Genomic DNA, 19,780 nt, shown 5'->3' with positions numbered 1-19,780 from the left:
CTTAAAACAACACACATTTATTATCTCACACAGTTTCTGGGGGATCAGGAATCCAGGAGCCACTTAGCTGGTGGTTCTGGCTTAGGGACTTTCATGGTGCTGCACGTAAGATGTCTACTGGGCTGTGATCTCATCCAAAGGCCCTACTGGGGCAGAGGATCCACTTCCACCTTCGCTTACGTGGCTGATGGCAGGAGGCCTTATTTCCTTGCCGTGTGGGCCTCTCCATAGGGCTCCTCAACGTGCCAGCTGGCTTCCCCAAAGTGAGAGATCCAACTGCTGTGAGAATGAGGGTGAATGAGCAAGAAAGAGGCCCTAGTGTCTTTCCTAACTGAATCTGGGAAGTGAGGTACCATCACTTCTGCCTCATTCTGTTGGTTACCCAGACCCACCCTGGTACAGAGTGAGGGGACTGCACAAGAGTGTGAATACTGGGTATCACCGGGGCCATCTTGGAGGTGGGCTGCCTTACAAACAGACCCTTGTCTCCCAATTCCTGCAGTATTGGCCTTTGGCCCTCAGGATAGGATTGAATGGAGGCTGTCTTTGGGATAGGGTTGCTAGATTTAGCAAATAAAAATACAGGACAAATTTCAGAGAAACAACGAATGATTTTTTTAGAATATGCCCCAAATAATGCATGACAACCCTACTTTGGGGAGGAGTGGATGCTGGGGGGCAGGGGCCCTTTGGGGAGAGGTGCTGCATTCTGGTCCTCTAGGATTGTGTGTGCAACCTCAGGTTGACCCCAAGTCTTTGTGGATGTCAGTCCTGACCTTTCCACTCCAGTCCTCAACTTCCCAAAGGGACCTAGGCAGAGTGGTCAAGGCAGAAAGAGCTAGGAAAGGATACTCTGGGGTCTTGAGGGAGGGAGGTATCCTCAACCTCAGTCCCAGGTGAGGCCTCAGAAGCCTGAGGTTGAAGGGTAGGTGGGAAGAGGGAGGCTGGAGGAGCCAGGGAGTGAAGGCGCAGATTCCTGCCTGCTCTACCCCACACCTTGTGGGAGGAGGAGCAGAAAAGGGGCCCTATCTGTCTCACCCCTATCAGAGTTCTCCCTGTGAGGCCACCCTGAGTGACCTCCTCCCTGGCCCCTGAGCCGGCCTCCTCCCTGGCCCCTGAGCCAGCCTCCTACTTCCCCACAGATCGTCCTGCCCACCTGCTGTAGCCGGTGTCCACCCTCAGACCATCTCAGGTGGCCCTGTCTTGATTTCAGGGGAGCCATTGAGCATTGAGGAGTGGCTGCTCCCTTCCTTCCCTGGACTCTTCCCCAGTCTGAGGGGCGTGAGCCTCAGGGCTATGAGTGGGTCTCATTAGGGACCATGGCTCCTCTCTCAGACCCTGCTGTCTCCTGGCTCCCCCACAGGCCCACCCTAGATGAAGCGCTTGTCCTGCACGTCATAGGAGTAGGGGTCCCCGGGAAAAGGCTGGGGCGGTGGCTGGTTGTAAACGCCCTGCAGGAAGATCCAGGCTGTGCCCACCACCATAACAGGCGTCACCACAAACAGGCAGAGGCGGTCCACTGTGCGGGCCACTCGGTTCCAGCTGTCTTTCTCCTGTGGGTAGGGGCAGAGAGAGTGGGGTGAGAAGGGCCTCAGGCCACAGAGCCCCACCCCCAAGCTGAGGCCCAGCCATGGAGGCAGAGGCCCGGCTCAGTGTGCCTGCAGAGGCTGCCTCTGGCTTGCAGGATACTGCCAGCTTGTCCCCAGCAAGGTCCCAGGCGCCTCTGGTCACAGGCAGGGCTGATCACTCTGTTGAGGAGGCAGAGAACAGACCATAGCCTCCCTCTCTGCTGTAGCACAGGGTTCTGGGGCTAGAGAGGAACTGAGGCCCAGGGGTCTCTCCTAGCGGCTAAGGAAGGTGGATAGACCCCTCTCCTCTTTCTCCCCAATCCAGCAAGTCAGGGCTGCTGCCAGCCCATATGTGAACTGGGAAAAGATGCCTTTTCTCAAGAGAGAATTTTTAGAAGTTGTACAGTGTTGAATAACCGTATATGGCTACCTTTAAAACGTCTGGTTCTGTCTGGAGTATCAGGCTTGAAACTGAGTAGGGACAGAAAATGATTGGCAGCTGGGAGAAAGAAGGGACCCTAAGGGGTGCTCAGAGTGTGGCCTGGACAGGGTGGAGCTGTATGCCTCTGTGTGTGTGCCTAGCCCCAGTGCTGCTATAGGGTGCCAGGCAGGAGTTCCCTCTCCCTGGGAGGGGCCTGGAATCTGTATCACCTTAACTTCCTCATCTAAGTTGGTGTGTGTCTCTAAGGGGAACCCTGTCCTCTTAAGATAGAATACACTTAATCAGTGCCCTACTTGAACACCTGTACATGGCAATCCTGTGGTCCCTTACCTCATTGTAATTGTTCTGGTCCCTTATGTGGTTAACAATGAAGTTTGCCCCATCCACAGCTGGCTTCAGCTCATTGAAGAGTTCCTGCTGGGCCTGCTCAGAGCTTGCTGGGGGCCGGCCTATGGACAAGGGCCCAGCGTGGGTGTGAGGCCTGCCCCCACCTCCCACAGATGGGCTGAAAACCAAGACCAGCGGGAACCCACGTGCAGTGGTGGGGCGCCTGGCCAGCCCGTGCCGCTCTGACTGCTTCTCAAACATGAGGTCGCTGCGGGACTTGAGCAAGAAGTACTCCTCAGCCTTGGAGATGTATCCCAGGGAGCTGCTCCTCCGCACCAGGGCCCCAGGGCTGGGTCCATCCTCTGCTGGGCGGGACATGTGCAGGAGCTCTGGCAGGGTCTCCAGGAAGAGCTGGGGCCGGGTCAAGGGGCCACAAGAAAGGCGTTTTGTTGTTGTTGTTTTGTTTTGTTTTGTTTTGAGATGGAGTCTCACTCTGTCGCCAGGCTGGAGTGCAGTGGCGCGATCTCGGCTCACTGCAACTTCCACCTCCTGGGTTCAAGTGATTCCCCTGTCTCAGCCTCCCAAGTAGTTGGGACTACAGGCACATGCCACCATGCCTAGCTTATTTTTGTATTTTTAGCAGAGATGGGGTTTCACCATGTTGGCCAGGATGGTCTTGCTCTCTCGACCTCGTGATCCGCCCAACTCGGCCTCCCAAAGTGCTGGAATTACAGGCGTGAGGCACTGCGCCCAGCCAAGAAAGGCCATTTTACAAGCATGAGGTGACCTTTATACGTCCTAACATACGTGACTTCATTCCTGGCTGCCACAAAGTGCTCGCCTATCTGACTCTGTCATTGATTCCCTGATCCCTACTGATGCATATGTAGGTTGCTTCCAGCTCTCGAGACCACATCACCCATGGTGCGGGGGAGAACCCATTCACTAAAAATGATTAATTAAAGGCCAAAAACTAAGGTAAATCCTCCAAATGCTACAGTCTCCCCCATCAAATGCTGAAAAGAAAAGAGTTGCTAAGGCCGGTCATGGTGGCTCACGCCTATACTCCCAACCGTTTGGAAAGCCAAGGCAGGTGGATCACTTGAGGTCAGGAGTTCGAGACCAGCCTGGCCAACATGGCAAAACCCCATCTCTACTAAAAATGCAAAAATTAGCTGGGCATGGTGGCAGGTGCCTGTAATCCCAGCTACTCAGGAGGGTGAGGCATGAGAATCATTTGAACCTGGGAGGCAGAGGTTGCAGTGAGCTGAGATTGAACCATGGTACTCCAGCCTGGGCGACAGAGGGAGACTCCATCTCAAAAAAAAAAAAAAAAAAAAAAGAGTTGCTAAACTGACTTCAGCTGTCCCAGAACAGCCAGCCAGCCCTGCAGTAGCCAAGAGGCAAGGGCATCCCTCTCCCAGCACCCTGCCCACTCAGTCCTCCCCTTCTTCCTTCTGAGTTGCAGCATACAGTGGAATGAACACATTAAGTATATAGCTAGATGAATTTTTACAGATGCATTCCACTGGGTAAATCCCCAGTGATGAGATAGTGAGCATGATCCCCAAAAATCTACCTCATACCTGCCCCCGCTCAGTTCCCTCCCAGCCCCAGAGATAGCCACCATTCTGACTTCTATCACCAAACATTGATTTGGCCTATTCTTGAACTTCTTACAAAGTGAGGCCTGCAGCATGTGCCGCTGCGTCTGGTTTCTTTCACGGATCAGTCTGCCAGGAGGTTCACGCATGCAGGGGTGCAGTAGCCGCGGTGCTTCTGCACTGCTGAGCAGCACTCCTGTGGGAGTATGTGTCCAGTGTCTCTATCCATTCTACAGATGGCCTTTGGACAACTTCCAGATTTTTTTTTTTTTGGAGACGGAGTTTCGCTCTTGTCGCCCAGGCTGGAGTGCAGTGGTGGGATCTTGGCTCACTGCAACCTCCACCTCCCAGGTTCAAGCAATTCTCATACCTCAGCCCCCCGAATAGCTGGGATTACAAACACATGCTATCATGCCTGGCTAATTTTTGTATTTTTAGTAGAGATGGGGTTTCACCATGTTGGCCAGGGTGGTCTCAAACTCCTGACCTCGGGTGATCCACCCGCCTCAGCCTCCCAAAGTGCTGGGATTACAGGCGTGAGCTACCACGGCCGGCCCCTGCCTTTTTTTTTTTTTTTTTTTTTTTTTTGAGAGATGGGGTCTCAATCTGTTGCCCAGACTGGGGTGCAGTGATGTGATCATAGCACATTGCAACCTCCAACTCCTGGGTTCCAGGGATCCTCCCACCTCAGCCTCCTGAGTAGCTGAGACTCCAGGTGTGAACTACTGTACCTGGCTCAATCTCCAGCTTTTGGCTATTGAGAGTGCTCATTTCCCTTTTTTTTTTTTTTTTTTTGAGACAAGGTCTCACTCTGTTGCCCAGGCTGGAGTGCCCTGGGGCGATCACAGCTCACTGCAACTTTGACCTCCCAGACTCAAGTGATCCACCTCAGCCTCTTGAGTAGCTGGGACTACAAGCATGCGCCACCACACCTGGCTAATTTTTTGTTTGATTTTTTTGTAGAGATGGGAGTGTCACTATGTTGCCCAGGCTAGTCTCCAACTCCTGGGCTCAAGAGATTCTCCCGCCTCAGTCTCCCAAAATACTGGGATTACAGTGGTGAGCCATGGCGCCGGGCCGAGTACTCACCTTCTTGACCCCCTCAGACAGCACATGGGTGCTGGGTGTTCGGAAGTGGATGTTGAGCACGATGACACAGATCACCACAACCATGGTGACCAGCACCATGCCGAAGAGCAGGAACCTGTGGGCACACACTCAGCTTGGAGCCCCAGGGCTGGGCTGGGCAAGCAGGGTGGGGCCGGGCTTGGGCATCACTCACTTGCCGATAAGGGGGATGGCCATGGATGTGGCGGGCAGCCGCTTGGAGATGAGCAGCAGGAAGACGGACTGAGCCAGGAGCACAGAAATGGCCACTGATGTCTTCTCACCACCTGGGGAAGCCAGACTTAGCTTCTTTGGGGAAACTAGGACCTTGGGGCCCTAGTCCTAGAGGGTCCTGCTGTGGCCCCTGGCACCTCTGTAGTACCATGGTGCCCTGATAAAAATCATGGGTTATGGAGCTACAGGCCCTGGGTGCAAATCTCAGCTCTGCCACTTACTAGCTGGGTGACCTTGGGCAAGTAGCCCAACCTCTCTGTGCATCAGTTTTCTCAACTGTTGAATATGGTGAGAGTGTGTTTAACACACATCACTCTGCCTGGCACTGGGTAAGTGCTCATGAAAATCAGCTGTCACAACCCACCCACGCCACTGAACCCTCCTGGAGCGCAGATCTGTGTGCATTACTCCCTGCTCAGAAAGCACCAGGGTGTCCTCATAGCACCAGGATAACAACCCAACTCCCAGCCCCTCACTCAGACACCCCAGCCCAGTGCTGTCTTGCTCTTCCCACCTGAGCTCCTGCAAGGGCAGGAGGGGGGCTCCCCTGCTGAGGCCCCCTCAGCCCCTGCCTGGCCCCCCTCCTCATTAGCATTGCTCCTCCTGCCGAGGGTAGCCTCACCCAATCCTGCTCAAGTCCATTCCAACTCCACCTCCTCTCCACCTCCTCTAGGAGCTCTCCCAACCCCACTGCAGATGGAAGGTGCCCCCCTTCTCCCTCCTGAAGTCCCGCCAGGGGCAGGGGCTGAGTGGCCTTTGACCCTGGGACTCACTATGCCCTGCTCATAGTAAATATTCTGAACTTGTAAACCACTGCCTCCTAGAGTCAGGTGAGCATAGACAGGTTTTCTGCCTCACACCCTACTGTCCCAGAGACCCTGTTATTCACCCACTGGTTTAGTAGTTGAGGGCCTCCTGTGTGCCAGGCTCAAGGCCACATACTGGTGACCGTGAGGGACTTAGTCTCTGCTCTGACAGAGGGACAGTTTACCAGTTCTTCTGCGAGTCCGTGGGAAGTAGCATCTTGGAGATGCCCTGCCCTGTCCATTTGGGGATGTCGCCCAGAATCATACAGCCCTCCCTCGGGTGTCCACCTGGCCCTCACACCTGGCCCAGGCAGGGAGCTCCAGGAATGGAAATCTCAGGTGGCTCCCAGGAGGAAGTGAGGGGGCAGGGCTGGGGCTGGCCCTGTTCAGGTGGGCATGGGGAGGGGGAGCAGGGAACAAGGCCTGGAGGCTCACTGTCGGCCGGTAGGTAGAAGACCAGGTTGACCATGAAGGAGATGAGCACACAGGGCACCAAGATGTTGATGATGTAGAAGAGGGGCTTGCGGCGGATGATGAGGTAGAAGGTGACGTCCTGGCGGCTGGGGCTGTCCAGAGGGGCTCTGGGGTCCACGTTGACCCTGGCCGGCCGGTGCACTATCTCCCACTCCCCGTTCTCTGAGGGCGGTACATGGACACCTTAGGGTCAGGCCAGGCCAAAGGGGCTAGGCAGGGCCTGGGGACAGAATGAGGGGCTGGGCGGGGCAAGCCAGTCCAGAGACGCGGCCGGCTGTCTGGGTGTCGTTCCCTGGGGCGTCGGGTTGGAAGTTTCGGTCTTCCTCTGTGACTGATTTCTTTTTTATCTTTTCGGAAAAAGTAGAAGCTGAGGCCATACAGGGCTCAAATAAGGAGTATCTTTTGGCTGAAAAGATACACGAGCCAAAAATAGGTATTGCAGATTAAAGAGACCAAGTCAAACATATGCTCTCAGATATTGAGCCTGTCTTCCTGAGTAACAAAAAAAAAACCCTCCTGGACATTAATTGAGCCACTCCTCCTCGGCCTGGGCCTGGGGGATAACGAGCCAGTGACAGTAAAACTATCCCTGCCATGATGTGCCAGCCTGAGACAGTGAGACAGGGTCCCTTCTGATGGACGGGGTGAGCGGTAGGCCCCATGGAGAATCCGAGCCTGGGTACAGATCAGGGATGAGGATGTCAGGAGGGGTGGCAGACACCCCCCATCAGGATGACACAGCCCTCATGCCAACCACAGCCCTGGGTTCACCAGGCACAGGAAACACTAAACCCATGTCAGCCACAGGCATCTCATGTGTGAGAAGCATGACTTCCGGGCCTGGGCAGGGGCGGGGGAGGGCACTGGCACCGTCTCTCTCTGCCTTTGGGACAGCTTTGCATTCAGGAAGTGTGAGTGTCTGTGTGCTTCTCTGTGGGCGGGCATGTGTCTGCCCTTCTGTGTCTAGCTGCGTGTGTGAGTAGCTGTGTATCGGTGTTCTAGGTATGTGTGTGTGCACGTGTGTATCTCTTGGGTGGGCAGTGCCAGTGTGTCTGTGTGTGTGTGTCTGAGGGACCTGCCCACCCACTGGTGGCTGCTCCCAGCACCTGTGAAGCCTTCAGGGTCAATGATGATCCACTCCACGGGGTAGGTGCGGTTCTCTTCGGCATCCTGCTTCAGGCTCAGGGTGATCTCTTTGGCCGTGTACTTGAGGGAACTGGGGAGGGCAATGGGCAGAGAGTGACACTCAGTCACTGGCTGGGGCCACAGAGCAGGGAAAGGTTAGTAAGGGAGGACCATTGTGGGGAGGGCAGCACTAATCGGGACAGGGCAGGGGCCTCTGTCTGGAGGTGCTTCAGTCACCTCCTTCAGCCCCTGGTAGGGTGCTTTGGGGTGAGGGATGGCTGGATAAATGGGAGCACCTGAACTTGAGGGAGCAGTTCTGCCAGTCGAAGGGGAAATAGGTAACAGAGATGGGGCAGGAGGAGCGGAAGATGGCAGGTGGCAGCCAGTACACAAAGCCGTAGTCGTAGACAAGCACGTTGCAGGAGTAGGAGATCTGGAAGGAGCCATCATTGCTGGGGAATAGGGACAAGAACCACAGTGAGCTCTGGCGACTCAGGACTGGCAGAGTTGGGGGATGCAGAGGAGGCTTAAGGAAAGGAGGCAGGGTGACAGAGAGGAGGTCAGGGAGGGCTTGGCTCAACTTGTTCTCCAGCACAATCTCTGGGAGCCACACCATGTCCGAGGGGAGGCGCAGGACACTGATGTTTCCAAATTCTTCAGCATTCCACTTCAGCCGGTTGTCTGTCCAGCCCTGGAATCCCAAAGGCATGTCAGCAGTGCACTCTGCAGCTGTCCAGGCTCCTGGCTCCCCCTACTTCCCTGAGAGAAGACTGAACAGGGTCTGAGAGCTGTGACAAAAGAGGTTTGGGGAAGGCAGGTACAGAGTGTGGATTCAGGTCTGTCATGGACAGCTGTGCAGGATGCTCACTGCACAACTAAGGGAGCATTATTTCCACTGTGAGCATAGGAGATTTGTGTTTGTATTGTGGACTTTTGACAGACAGGAGGAGAATGTTTTCTAATAAAAACCAAGATAAAGTGGCAGTTTTCCAATATGTGAATCCTAATCCACTTGAAGGTGGCACTAGGGGCTGGTGAGGGCACTAGGTGGGGGAAGGACAGTTGGGCCTGGGGCTTCTCTGTAGGGAGGCACCAACCCCTCCTGGGGAACAGTGTCCAAGGCAGATGGGATCTCCAAGTGGAAGCAGCCTGGAACCCTGCATTCCCGCTACCCCACTGGCTCTGGGAGGGGCATTTTTTTTTTTTTGAGATGGAGTCTTGCTCTGTCACCCAGGCTGGAGTGCAGTGGCACAATCTTGACTCACTGCAAGCTCCGCCTCCTGGGTTCACATCATTCTCCATTCTCCTGCCTCAGCCTCCCGAGTAGCTGGAACTACCAGCGCCCACCACCACGTCCGGCTAATTTTTTGTATTTTTAGTAGAGACGGGGTTTCACCGTGTTAGCCAGGATGGTCTTGATCTCCTGACCTCGTGATCTGCCCGCCTCGACCTCCCAAAGTGCTGGGATTACAGGCATGAGCCCCCGCGCCCAGCTGGGAGGGGCATTCTTACGTGCTCTATCCACACATTGGTAGTGAGGGTCTCCTCAACTTCTTTCTGTAATTAGACGGTAGGGCCATCCTTCAGGGCCATATCATTCTTTTATCCACACACATTCACCCACTGTCTCTGTATTTTTTTTTTTTTTTTGAATCTTGTTCAATTGCCCAGGCTGGAGTGCAGTGGCACGATCTTGGCTCACTGCAACCTGCAACCTCTGCCTCTTTGGTTCAAGGAATTCTCCTGCCTCAGCCTCCCTAGTAGCTGGGATTACAGGCACATGCCATCACACCCAGCTAATTTTTATATTTTTAGTAGAGACAGGGTTTCACTATGTTGGCCAGGCTGGTCTCGAACTCCTGACCTCAGGTAATCCGCCCACCTTGGCCTCCCAAAGTGCTGAGATTACAGGCGTAATCCACCACGCCCGGCCTACATTCACCCACTCTCAACTGGCACCCAGGGACACCATGGCATCTGGGCCCTGATCACTCGCAGTCAGGAGTGGGCGGGCAGCTAGGGAGCAGAGAGGACCGGTGGCCTCTGAAGTGTGTCACAGATGGGTCGTGCTATGGGTGTGGATGGAGGACACCCCAAAGCTTACACTGGAGGGGCAGGACAGCAGCCTGTCAGGGCACAGAGCAGCTCCAGCACATTTCCCAGAAAGGGAGCCGCCATAGGCCAGGCGGGGGCTTCTGTATTCCTCCATGGCTATCCTGGTCCTGGGAAGCTGTCCCTGCTCTACCTCCCAACCCAGCAGCGGAGGGCCTCTCACCAGGGAGATGAGGTTGGAGAGCGTGAGGGCCAGGGCGACGTCCACACTCTCCTCTTTGTGTGCCACGGGCCGGAGCTCCTTGTTGTAGCCCTTCTCTTGAAACAGGTGCCGGATCAGCCGCTCCTCCTCGTTCAGCCCCCAGATGCCTGGGGAGGGTCAGGGACAAGGACTGAATGGGGCCCTGGGCAGGGGACTCAGGAGGGAAGCTGCCCTGAGGTCCTGCTGGACCATGAGGTTGGGATGAGCAGGGAGGAATCCAACCACTCCCTGGGAGTGGGGACCCCAGAAGGCGGCCCCCCAGCAGAGAGAGATGGCAGAGTGGGAGTGGGGAGTGAGAGGAGGCCATACCGTGTGGGGCCTGGGTGGGCATCACGGGGGACCCCAGGGTGGGGAAGATGTCTACCCTTACCACACACCGCCAGGGTGGCCAGCAGCCCCAGTGTCAGCACTGGCCCCTCCATCCCATCCCTCTGACTGGGACCTGCATCTGCCCCTCCCATCTACAGGGCTGTGGAATGAGGGTGGGCGGGAGAGGGGACAGGTGTTGGGGGAGGAGGGAGTCAAAGGGAAGAGGCAGCCGGAAACACAATCTGACACCTCATGGCGGTGGGGGACGGGCCAGCCAGGGCAGGAGCCCAAGGACGTGAGGCAAAGATCCCAGGCTGGGACTCCCCGCAGCTCGGCAGCAGGGGGCAGAGTGGGGAGGACGGTGGGGGGGAGGGGCAGGGCGCTGAGCGGAGACGCTGGGCACTGGGGCCAGCGCTGGGCAGCCATGCAAGGGGGTGGGGCGACAGGCAGGCCAGCTGCTGCCACTTCTCAGGAAGCAGGAGATGGTCTCAGATGGGGACCTCACAGCCTCTCTCCAGCCTCTGTGACCCTTGCCAACTGCTTCCAGAGGCAGCCCTGCCTGGATCCCACCCCTGAGACTGAATATCCACCCACCAGGTCCCGTCCCAAGAAAGCTCCAGAGTTGTTTCCATGTATTATAAATAACATTTATTAAAGCCGCTGTGATTCTCTGCTTGTAAACCTGGGAAGACACGGAGGGCCCAGGACCCCCACCCCATCCCACCCGCACACACCCAGCCACTGTGGCAGCAACAGTTTGTGATTATGCTCCCGAGCCCCTCTCAGCTCCTGGGAGCAGTAGGTCCTCCCCAGGGGCTGGGGGCCCAGACATGGCTCAGGGTTGCCTGGCGGGGGGTACCTGAGGGTTGAGTGGGTGGTGCCCCTTCCTCTCCAGTCCAGGCCCCTGCCCTACATCCATCCAGTGTCCCTCGGGCTCCCCTTCTGCCAGGGCAGCCACGCGGAAGGCCTGCAGGGCCTGCACCAGCAGTCGGGGGAGGCTGCGAGCCAGTGTGGCCGGCTCCAGGCCCACCAGGCCACTGAAGGCCACATGCCGACCCCCCAAGCCTGCTCGCACCCAGGCTCTGAAGAGCCCGGTCAGTGTCTTGGAGCCCAGATCTGCCAGGACCTACAGAGGGAGGAGTGGGGATCAGGGGCCCTGAGTTGGAATCCCAGAGGTCACCCCCTCTGCCCCTGGGCCCCAGAAACTCTCACCTAGACCCATGCTCCTTCCTTTCTCCCCGAAACCCTGCTCATTTCCCGCTGCTGTGGACACCCCCACCCACCCCTCTACTCACTCTCCCCACCACCATCCCCAGTGGCCTGGCTTACACTCCGTGGGCCCTACTCCCTCTACCTACCCCCAGAGCAGGGGCAGAGGCGACCCCAGGCTGCTGGGAGGGCATCGGGGCTGAGCTCTCTGCACCTTCCCTGGGCTAGGTCTCAGCCTTCCCAGGCCACCGTGAAGGAGTTTGGAAGCCTGGGGGCCTACCTCATGAAAGTTCATGGCCAGGTGCTCCGAGGGGACCTGCAGGATCCAGGCATGGGCCCCCTGCAGGGCAGCCAACTTCTGTCGCAGGGGATCCAGCCCAGGGCAGCCTGGAGGAAGAGGAGAGGCCCCTGGAATAATGAACGGATGCGGTATGGAACTGGAGGTGGCACTCCCACCAGCACTTCAGGACGGCCTCCCAGGGGACACACAGCCTCTTATGATATAGATGGGGAAACTGAGGCTCGGGGAAGTTAAGCAGTAACACCAGGCAAAGCATCTCTGTTTGACACTGATGAGAGCTAAAACCACAAGTCCTCCAAAAGAGTCTTACGCTCTGTGGCGGAGAGGGGAGAGTGAGTTCACTCTGTTGCCCCACTGGGTAAGTGCTTCCCGGAGCTGCCTAAAAGCGCTTCCGACCTCATCCAGGCCCTGGACCTATCCCCTCCCGAAGGTCGGCAGAGGGCGTCATTACCATTGGCTTCTCCGCGCGGCTCCGGCCTCCACTTCGGGAATCGAGTGCCTGCAGCCCGCGATCCTGGGGAGTCACAGGGTTAGGGGACCTCCTCGGCCGGAGAAAGTGGCTCCGCCGCGCGGGTGGGGCCGGGCCAGGGATGGGCTGGGCTGGGCTGGAGGGCGCGGGGTACCTGAGTGCAGCCGCAGCTCGCGGGCAGGGTGCCGGGGAGACTCCTGGAGCGCTGGAGCGGGGCGAGCCAGGGCGGGGGCCAGGCGCCGCAGCCCCGGGCGCGGGCCGAGCAGCTCCTGGGCGTTCCGCAGCAGGCCCAGCAGCGTGTGCGCCAGCGAGCGCAGCTCTGCAGACCGTACAGGAGTCGGAGCGGCGGTCAGAGGCTGGCCAGGCCCCTTTCCCTCCGCCCCCCGTCCCGGTCCCGGTGAACAGAACTGACCGCATCGCCGCCGGCGCTGCAGGCACTGCTGGTGCGCCAAGCGCGCACAGGCGCCCTGGGACCCCGGGCACAGGCGGGCATAGAAGGCGCAGAGCCGGGCGGTGTCTGCCTGCAGTTCCTGGGGGGGTTCCCAGGCCAGAAGCTCCCTGCAGCTGGGCTCGCGGCTGGAGGAGGCTGCTGCGGGCGGGACAGGGGTCGGCTCACCCTCTGTTTGGGGCCCTAGCTCCCACACTCCTTCCCCGGAGGGAGACAGGCTTTGCAGAGGCAGAAGGGAGCTGGGAATGGGCACGGGCGGGGTGGAAACGGGCTTGTCCCACGGTTGTCCGTTGGGACACTGGGGACGGGGCATTGGAAAGAGAGCGCTCACAGCTCATCTGCTCCTGGAGCCAGTCCTTGAACACGGCCACGCGGGTGTAGACTCCGGGCTTCCCTGGCTCCCCGCAGCCGTCCCCCCAGGAGGTGACTCCGAACAGGACTTCTCTAGGGCGGGGGCCAGGCTCAGAACAGGTCAGGGGGCCTCCCGAGTCACCCTGTGGGGCCAAGAGAGAGGACGCTGCATTCACTTGCCCCCTGTGACGCCCGCCTTACGCCTGGCAGGCGTGAGCTTGCCACTTGTATCCATTTTAGCGATGAGGACAGAGAGGCTCAGAGAAGTCGAGTGACAGCCAGATGTGGAAGGAAAGGAGGCCGTCGTGGCCCTAGGGAGGCTCAGACGGCCTTTTCTCATCAGACTAGGTTCATACCTGGCACGAGTCAACGCCCCCCGCCAGGTACCCGGCGCAGAGCATGGTGCTGGGGCGCAGCCCGGGCCCCAGGGCCCTTCGGCAGGTGTCGGCGCTGAGCAGGGGAACACGGGCCTCTCTCACTGCCTCAGCCTCAGGCCCGTCTGCAGGGAAGGGGTGGAAGGCTCAGGTTTGGAGGGCAAGAGCTCTGCCTTGAGTGTCTCCTTCCCACCACCCCCCTTGATTCCTCCCCCTTTGAAAGAGCAGGCAGCATTTTTCCAAGGCAACCCGGCCTCCCCACACTCTATTACCTCGGACCTCCAATTCTTCCCACCACGCGCCGGCTCACCCAGGCCCAGTACCTTCGAAGAGGGCCCCCCAGCCCGCGATGGCGCAGGCGGTGCCGGCAGGGGGCTCCTGGGGCTCCTGGGGCAGGCACACGGGGCGCGCCGGCCCCCCCGGGCTCACCGGCGTCCACAGCTGCACCAGGGCCAGGTCGTTGTGGAAGGTCTGCGGGTCAAACTGAGGAGGGGGAGGCGGCATAGGGTCAAGGAGGCGCGAGTGGGGGTGCGGTTCCCAGCCTTGGGGGCCTGGAGACTGCCTTCTTACCTTGGGGTGGGGCAGGATGCGGTTCACTGGCACCTCCTCCCCTTGCTCCCCCCGGGGCCCCTCGGCCAGCGTCACAGTCCACAGAAGCTCATTCGGGGCGCTGCGGGACGAGCGGTGGCTGAGACGCAGGAAGGACAGGGGCACACGCAGCAGGCCCCTCGGAGACCCTACCCCTCCGCCCGCACGCAGGGCTTTCTCTACTTGGGGGCAGGGAGGGCGGGCCGGGGAGGGGTCCCGTCCCAGAGGGGCGAACGCGCCCGGCAGTGCCACCCCCTCCGGGCTGGCATCCTGGCGGGGCGGGCTCTGCCCCTTGAGACAGGGCAGCCTGGGGCCGGCAGCCGCCAGGGGGCAGCAGAGACCACCTTTCCCGCGCGTCGCCCGCCGGACAACCCGGCAGGTGCGGGGCCCAGCGCTGGGGACCCCGGCTGGGCAGGGCCTGGGGGCCCTACTTACCCCACAAAGCAGTGCGCTGCCGTGAGCACCCAGGACGCCGCTACCAGGACGCCGCCGCACAGAGGCTGCCCGCCGAGCTGCAGCCTCACCAGCCAGGGCCAGGCCCCGGGCGGCGCCGCGCTGCCCCCGACGATGCGGCCGTGGGCCCGCGTCACGTTGGCAGTGCTCGGGCGCCTCTCGCCGCACCGCCCTAGAAAGGGGCAAGGGGTGTCACGAGGGACATGTTCTGGCCATCCTCGCCTTCGAGGCCCACCGGGCTCTCAGGCCTGCCCTCTCCAGCCTTTCCAGCCTCACCTGGCTCAGGTGGGTCCTGGAGGGGAGCTTGAAGCCTGGGGCGCCCAGATCCTGCGGAGAAACAGGGCTTTGAGTCTTACTGCCGCCCTCTCGCCCGTCCTCACCCCAGGCTGGGCCGAGCCTCTTTCTCCCCGTCTCTCAGCCCTCCAGCCCACACAGGTTCTATTTCAACAACCATGAACTTCTCCTGGTCACCACAGGAGCACAGAGTGTTTCTGCCTCCCTGCCTTTGCACAGGCCATGCCCCAAGCCTAGCAAGTCCCTTCACTTGGAGAGACGGACCTTCACAAATATCGTCTTGGTTGCGGCCCAACTCAGTCTCTGCCCCCAAGAGGGGAGTTAAGGCTGAAGGGAAGGGACAGGGGCAGCAGAATGGGCCCAGGGTAGGCAGCAAGCTCAGTGGGGCATGGGGGGCAGGGTGGGCACCTCGGCACTCGTGCGATCTGTGCTGGATCTCCATCGCCACTCGGTTTATTGCCCACTGGGCACTCCTCTGGGCTGCCTGCAACGCCTGAGTCCCCTGGGCCGACAGAACTGCTGGGACAGGGGGCACACAATCATGCGTGGTTGGGGAAGAGCCTCAGCCTTATCCTCCTGGTCCCAGCCCTGAGCCCTGCCTCAGGAGACCCACAAGCCTGGGACAAAATGAGGAGGTGAGTGAGGCCCTGGGAAGCTGGGTCCAGCACTCAGAGCCCATGGTCCCAGGTTCTCAGCCCAAGATATCTCCCTAATTCAACTGAGCTGGACTGGAATCTTTGAAAGGTGCTTTTCCTTAACAATTTTTTTTAAAGACACCACCCCAAAGATACATCACAGAACTCAGTCTTATTGACTGAAAGTAGCTGTGTTTGAGTGGCCTACCTTCGGCCAGGACAGCCAAGGGTGTGGTACTGCCCCGGGCTGTTTCTCTCTGCTCCACGGGGCCTTCTCTCCATTCCTTTCGGCATGCTTGACAGCTCCCCTTCCCTCTCCCGCCACACCCCTCCTCTCCCACCTATATCTCCGTTCTTGGCCCCTTCTCACAGCAGGGTGGGCAGAAGGGGCCAAAGGTCCTTATGAATAGGGGTGACAAGCTCTTTTGATCCCGTCCGCCCAGGGTCCCACTTCCTCTACGTTATTCCCGACTCCGCGGCTCTCAGACCAGCCTGGGCTTACCTTGCAGGGTGCTGGGGGGCAGGCGCATGTACAGTGGGTGCCCATGAGCAAACCATGAACTTGGGAGAGGTAGCAGTAGCAGCACAGCCAGCAGCATGGTGACCAGGATCTGGGGTGAGAGACCCCCGTCCTCTCTCCTCCTCGGAGTCCACCTTCCGGGCGCCTATCCTTTGGTGCCCGCCTTCTGCTGCCTTTCGGCCCCCAGGCACTGAATTGTTGTCCCTCAAATCATCTGACCCCGTTCTCTTACATCAAAATTACCCGCCTCCCTGGTCAGCCCTCACCTGGCCCTTAACTCCTAGGAGCCCACAGGGGAACGGGGCTGCGGGGTCTTTATAGAGGACAGCCTGGGGGAGGGGTGCATGGGAGGGTGGCCAAGGCTGGGGGAGGAGTGGAGTAGTGGGCTTGACCTTCACCTTTCAAGTCTCATCATCCCAGCTCTGAGCCCCCCTTCTGTCAAAGGAGCCCTTGTTTCTGCGGCTCCATCAAAGGGGCCAAGACAGGGAAGAAGAGCTGACGGTTGGGCTGCAGGCCAGGCAGAGGGGGGCTGCTGGGTGGGGGCGGGCCCTGGCTTCAGGGCTGGGATGGGGGGGGATCCCCATCTGCCTCTACCCCCTGAGGAGCTTACAGCTATGACGGGGGCAGATACTCCTGGAGGGAGGAGGGCAGGGGGTGTCTGGGGTTTCTCAGCAGCCCCACCCCCTGAGGAAGCCCTGGAGCTCCCCACCCCTCTGCCCCTAATTGCTTGGCAGAGTCCCTCCCCAATGTGGCCATTTCTAAAGATGATCAAAGCAGCCTAATTAGCGCCGTAATTGCCGCACTGGGGGTGGTGGGGTGGGAAGGGGCAGAGGCAGGCAGCCGCAGGAGTGGTGCAGAAAGGGAGGCGGGAGATGAAAGGCCCACAGTGGCCCAGTTCCGGGAGGACAGGCCCTAGCAGCTTCTGACGCTCTCCCAGACCTCCTGGTCCTGCACGGTGCCCGCTCCGCCTGTCCGACATTGTTCTGTGACCCTGATCTGGCAGTGGGGATTCTTCTGGAGTCCTCTGGAGTCTCATGGGCAGAGTCACGCAGCTCTCCTGGGATCAAGTTACCACCTGGGTTAGGGTAGTGCCCGTCTGTGCTACCCAGGCTCCCCAATTCATGTGAGGTGAACTGGTGAGAATATTTATCAGCAAATGCTATGACCCAGGGCTCTTTCCGCCTGGAGAGCCAGCTGTTCCACAGTCACCAGCACACCATGCTAAGGACCCCTTTCCCCAGTTACCACCGCACCTCACCGTGACAATACCTCTGCTTCGGGAATGCCCTGAAAATACTGTCTGCGGATGACTCTGGTGAGTGAATTTGGTGACGTTGGAAAGGACTCTCTTCACCAGAGTATCTCTCCATCTTGCAGGGCATCTTTTTATCAATGACCTCCAAAATATTGGCAGACAGGGCATCAGCTCAACACAGCTTGAATTTTAGCATACACAGAGAAAGAGTCCAAAGGAAGATCGCCTGTGGTTCCCAGTAAGAGCCATCAAGGCAGGGGACCCAGGAACAGAGAAGGTGGTTGGGAAATCCTCATAGGCCTCTGGATGGAGAGGCCACAGCTTCGACAGAGCTTCTGCCCTGCAGGTTACCGCATCCAAGTTGAGGGGATAAGCAGATGGAGCCAGCCCTGCAGGCAGCTCTATGGACACTTGCCCTGGGGAATCCCTCCAGGAAGGTATGTCCTGCCCACTCTTGCCGAGTCATGCAGGCCAGGACACAGCAAGCCCACACAGAGTCCCTGGGCCTCCCTCCTGCCTCTGGTCTTCAGGTGGGAGGCAGGGTGAGAATCCAGCTACTGCCAAAGAAAACGGAGGGACATTTCGGCGTGGACCGTACTGCTCAACCCCGTTCTGCTGTTCTCTGGTTCCTGTGCCCACAGCTGGGTCCCGAGCCCTCTCCTCTCTTCTGTATGGATCCACCCCCAAGTCTGGCTCAATTTTGTCCACTCCCACAGGTCACCTCCTAGAAAGCACATCAAAATCCCACCTCATAAAATTACTTTGTTTATTATTAAGTGTGCACTCACTCCCTGTCTGCTTCCTCCATTGGAATGTGATGGCGAGACTTCCAGGCCTCTATCCCGCAGTCTTGTTCTCTGTAACACAACCCTCTTCTATTTTCTTTATTTTTTTGTCTTTACATTTGAGGCAAGGTCTCACTCTGTCACCCACGCTGGAGTGCAGTGGCACAAATCACGGCTCACTGCAGCCTCGACTTCCTGGGTTCAAGTGATCCTCCTGCCTCAGCCGCCTGAGTAGCTGGGACCATAGGCATACACCACTACGCCGGCTAGTTTTTAAATTTTTTGTAGAGGCAGCGTCTCCCTGTATTCCCCGGGCTGGTCTGGAACTCCGGGGCTCAAGTGATCTGCCCACCTCAGCCTCCCACGGTGCTGGGATTACAGGCATGAGCCACTGCACCTGGCCCCGGACTTCGTATTTTCTTTAGAGTATTTATTCCTGTGTTGCAGGATGTTGAAGGGGGTTCTTGGCTGTTATAAGGGGCTCAGTCTCCCATAGTCTAGTTAAGAGGGTACCAGCAGTTGGCCCCAGACCTCCTGCCAGTGAGCAGCTCGATGCCAGGGACCTGCCGAAATGTATGCCATCCTCTATGGCTCCTTCCCCGAGTGAATAGGAAAACAGGACAGGGGCGAGGGGCCTTGGTGGAGCACAGCAGCCTCCCTCGCTTCCCCAGCCAAGCTGGAAAGGACAGGTGAGGTCTCAGGAGGAATCATGGAATTTGAATTCCTTGATCAGGAATCAAGGAAGCTGGTAAGAGGGAGAGGCTCGCATTTCAGTTCCCAGTTGGAGGGCAGGGCTTGTCTGTCGGGCTCCGTGCTGGCCCAGCATCTCATGCATGTGCTAAATGAATGAAAGATCAGCCCTGAAGACCAGATGTGGTGGCTCATGCTTGTAATCCCAGCACTCTGGGAGGCCGAAGCAGGCGGATCACTTGACATCAGGAGTTTGAGACCAGCCCGGCCAACATGGTGAAACCCCATCTCTACTAAAAATACAAAAATTAACTGATGTGGTGGTAGGCGCCTATAACCCCAGCTACTTGGGAGGCTGAGGCATGAGAATTGCTTGAACCCAGGAGGCAGAGGTTGCAGTGAGCCAAGATTGCACCACTGCACTCCAGCCTGGGCAACAGGGGAAGACTCCATATCAAAAAAAAAAAAAAAAAAAAATCAGCGTTGGCCCCTCCCCCGCTCCGGGGCTGCGTCTCTTGCCTCCTGGCACTTCTATCTCAACCTGCCCAAAGCAGTGCTGGGATCTCCCCTCCCCTGCCAGCTCCCTGTCCATGCTCTGCTGCCCTTGCTCTCACAGCCGCACCTGGCCTGTCCAGTCCCGGTTGCCCTCCTCTGGTAGGCCCAGCAGTTCCTCTTCCTTCAAGTTTGGGTCAGGCAAAGAGAAGCAACATTTTCTGAGGGGAACTTAAGGCAGCTATTTCCAGATACAGGGAGAGAATGTGGCTCAGAGAGGTGCAGAGCTCGCCCCCACCCCTGCTGTCCCAGGCTCTCCCTCTTTCTTCTCCTTTTGGGCGGAGCCTGGTGACTGTCCAGGTTGCAGGAAGGATGCAAAGGTGACCAGGAAAGCCCCTAGTTCTCCTCTTCCTCCCTCACTGCCTCCACTCCAGGCTTCCATATCTCTTCCCTGGGAGGAGAGAGGTCCTGTCTGTCACTTGCAGGCCCTCTCTCTACCCCTGGGTGTCCTCCGAGGTCACAGCTGCTCCATCTCCATCCTTCCCACAGGCAGAGGCAAGCCTTGGTCTCAACCTTCCCATTTCAAGAAGAGACAGGGAAAGAACT

General features: G+C 58.4%; 2 protein-coding genes across 2 annotated transcripts; both read right to left on the bottom strand.

Moving 5' to 3' along the window:
• CHRND (cholinergic receptor nicotinic delta subunit) lies at nucleotides 1-10,423 on the bottom strand. The gene is made up of 12 exons (XM_031651609.1): nucleotides 10,372-10,423; nucleotides 9,963-10,108; nucleotides 9,200-9,244; nucleotides 8,269-8,378; nucleotides 7,984-8,139; nucleotides 7,669-7,778; nucleotides 6,524-6,724; nucleotides 5,224-5,335; nucleotides 5,031-5,145; nucleotides 2,544-2,748; nucleotides 2,341-2,459; nucleotides 1-1,553 (listed from the first exon to the last, which is right to left on the bottom strand). The coding sequence occupies exons 1-12, from the start codon at nucleotides 10,421-10,423 to the stop codon at nucleotides 1,371-1,373; spliced, it is 1,554 nt and encodes a 517-aa protein (XP_031507469.1). The 3' UTR covers nucleotides 1-1,370.
• A 518-nt stretch (nucleotides 10,424-10,941) lies between these two features.
• PRSS56 (serine protease 56) lies at nucleotides 10,942-16,267 on the bottom strand. Its single transcript, XM_031651608.1, has 13 exons — nucleotides 15,935-16,267; nucleotides 15,206-15,313; nucleotides 14,780-14,830; nucleotides 14,486-14,675; nucleotides 14,033-14,132; nucleotides 13,786-13,945; nucleotides 13,445-13,587; nucleotides 13,069-13,231; nucleotides 12,702-12,878; nucleotides 12,444-12,608; nucleotides 12,272-12,334; nucleotides 11,800-11,906; nucleotides 10,942-11,436 (listed from the first exon to the last, which is right to left on the bottom strand). Exons 1-13 carry the CDS (start codon nucleotides 16,029-16,031, stop codon nucleotides 11,146-11,148), a joined length of 1,815 nt encoding a protein of 604 aa, XP_031507468.1. The 5' UTR covers nucleotides 16,032-16,267; the 3' UTR covers nucleotides 10,942-11,145.
• Between the last annotated feature and the right edge of the window lie 3,513 nt (nucleotides 16,268-19,780).

The sequence above is a fragment of the Papio anubis genome, chromosome 10 (assembly GCF_008728515.1).
Source record: "Papio anubis isolate 15944 chromosome 10, Panubis1.0, whole genome shotgun sequence".
Lineage (NCBI taxonomy): Eukaryota > Metazoa > Chordata > Mammalia > Primates > Cercopithecidae > Papio > Papio anubis.
This window is presented reverse-complemented; position numbering and strand designations above follow the sequence as displayed.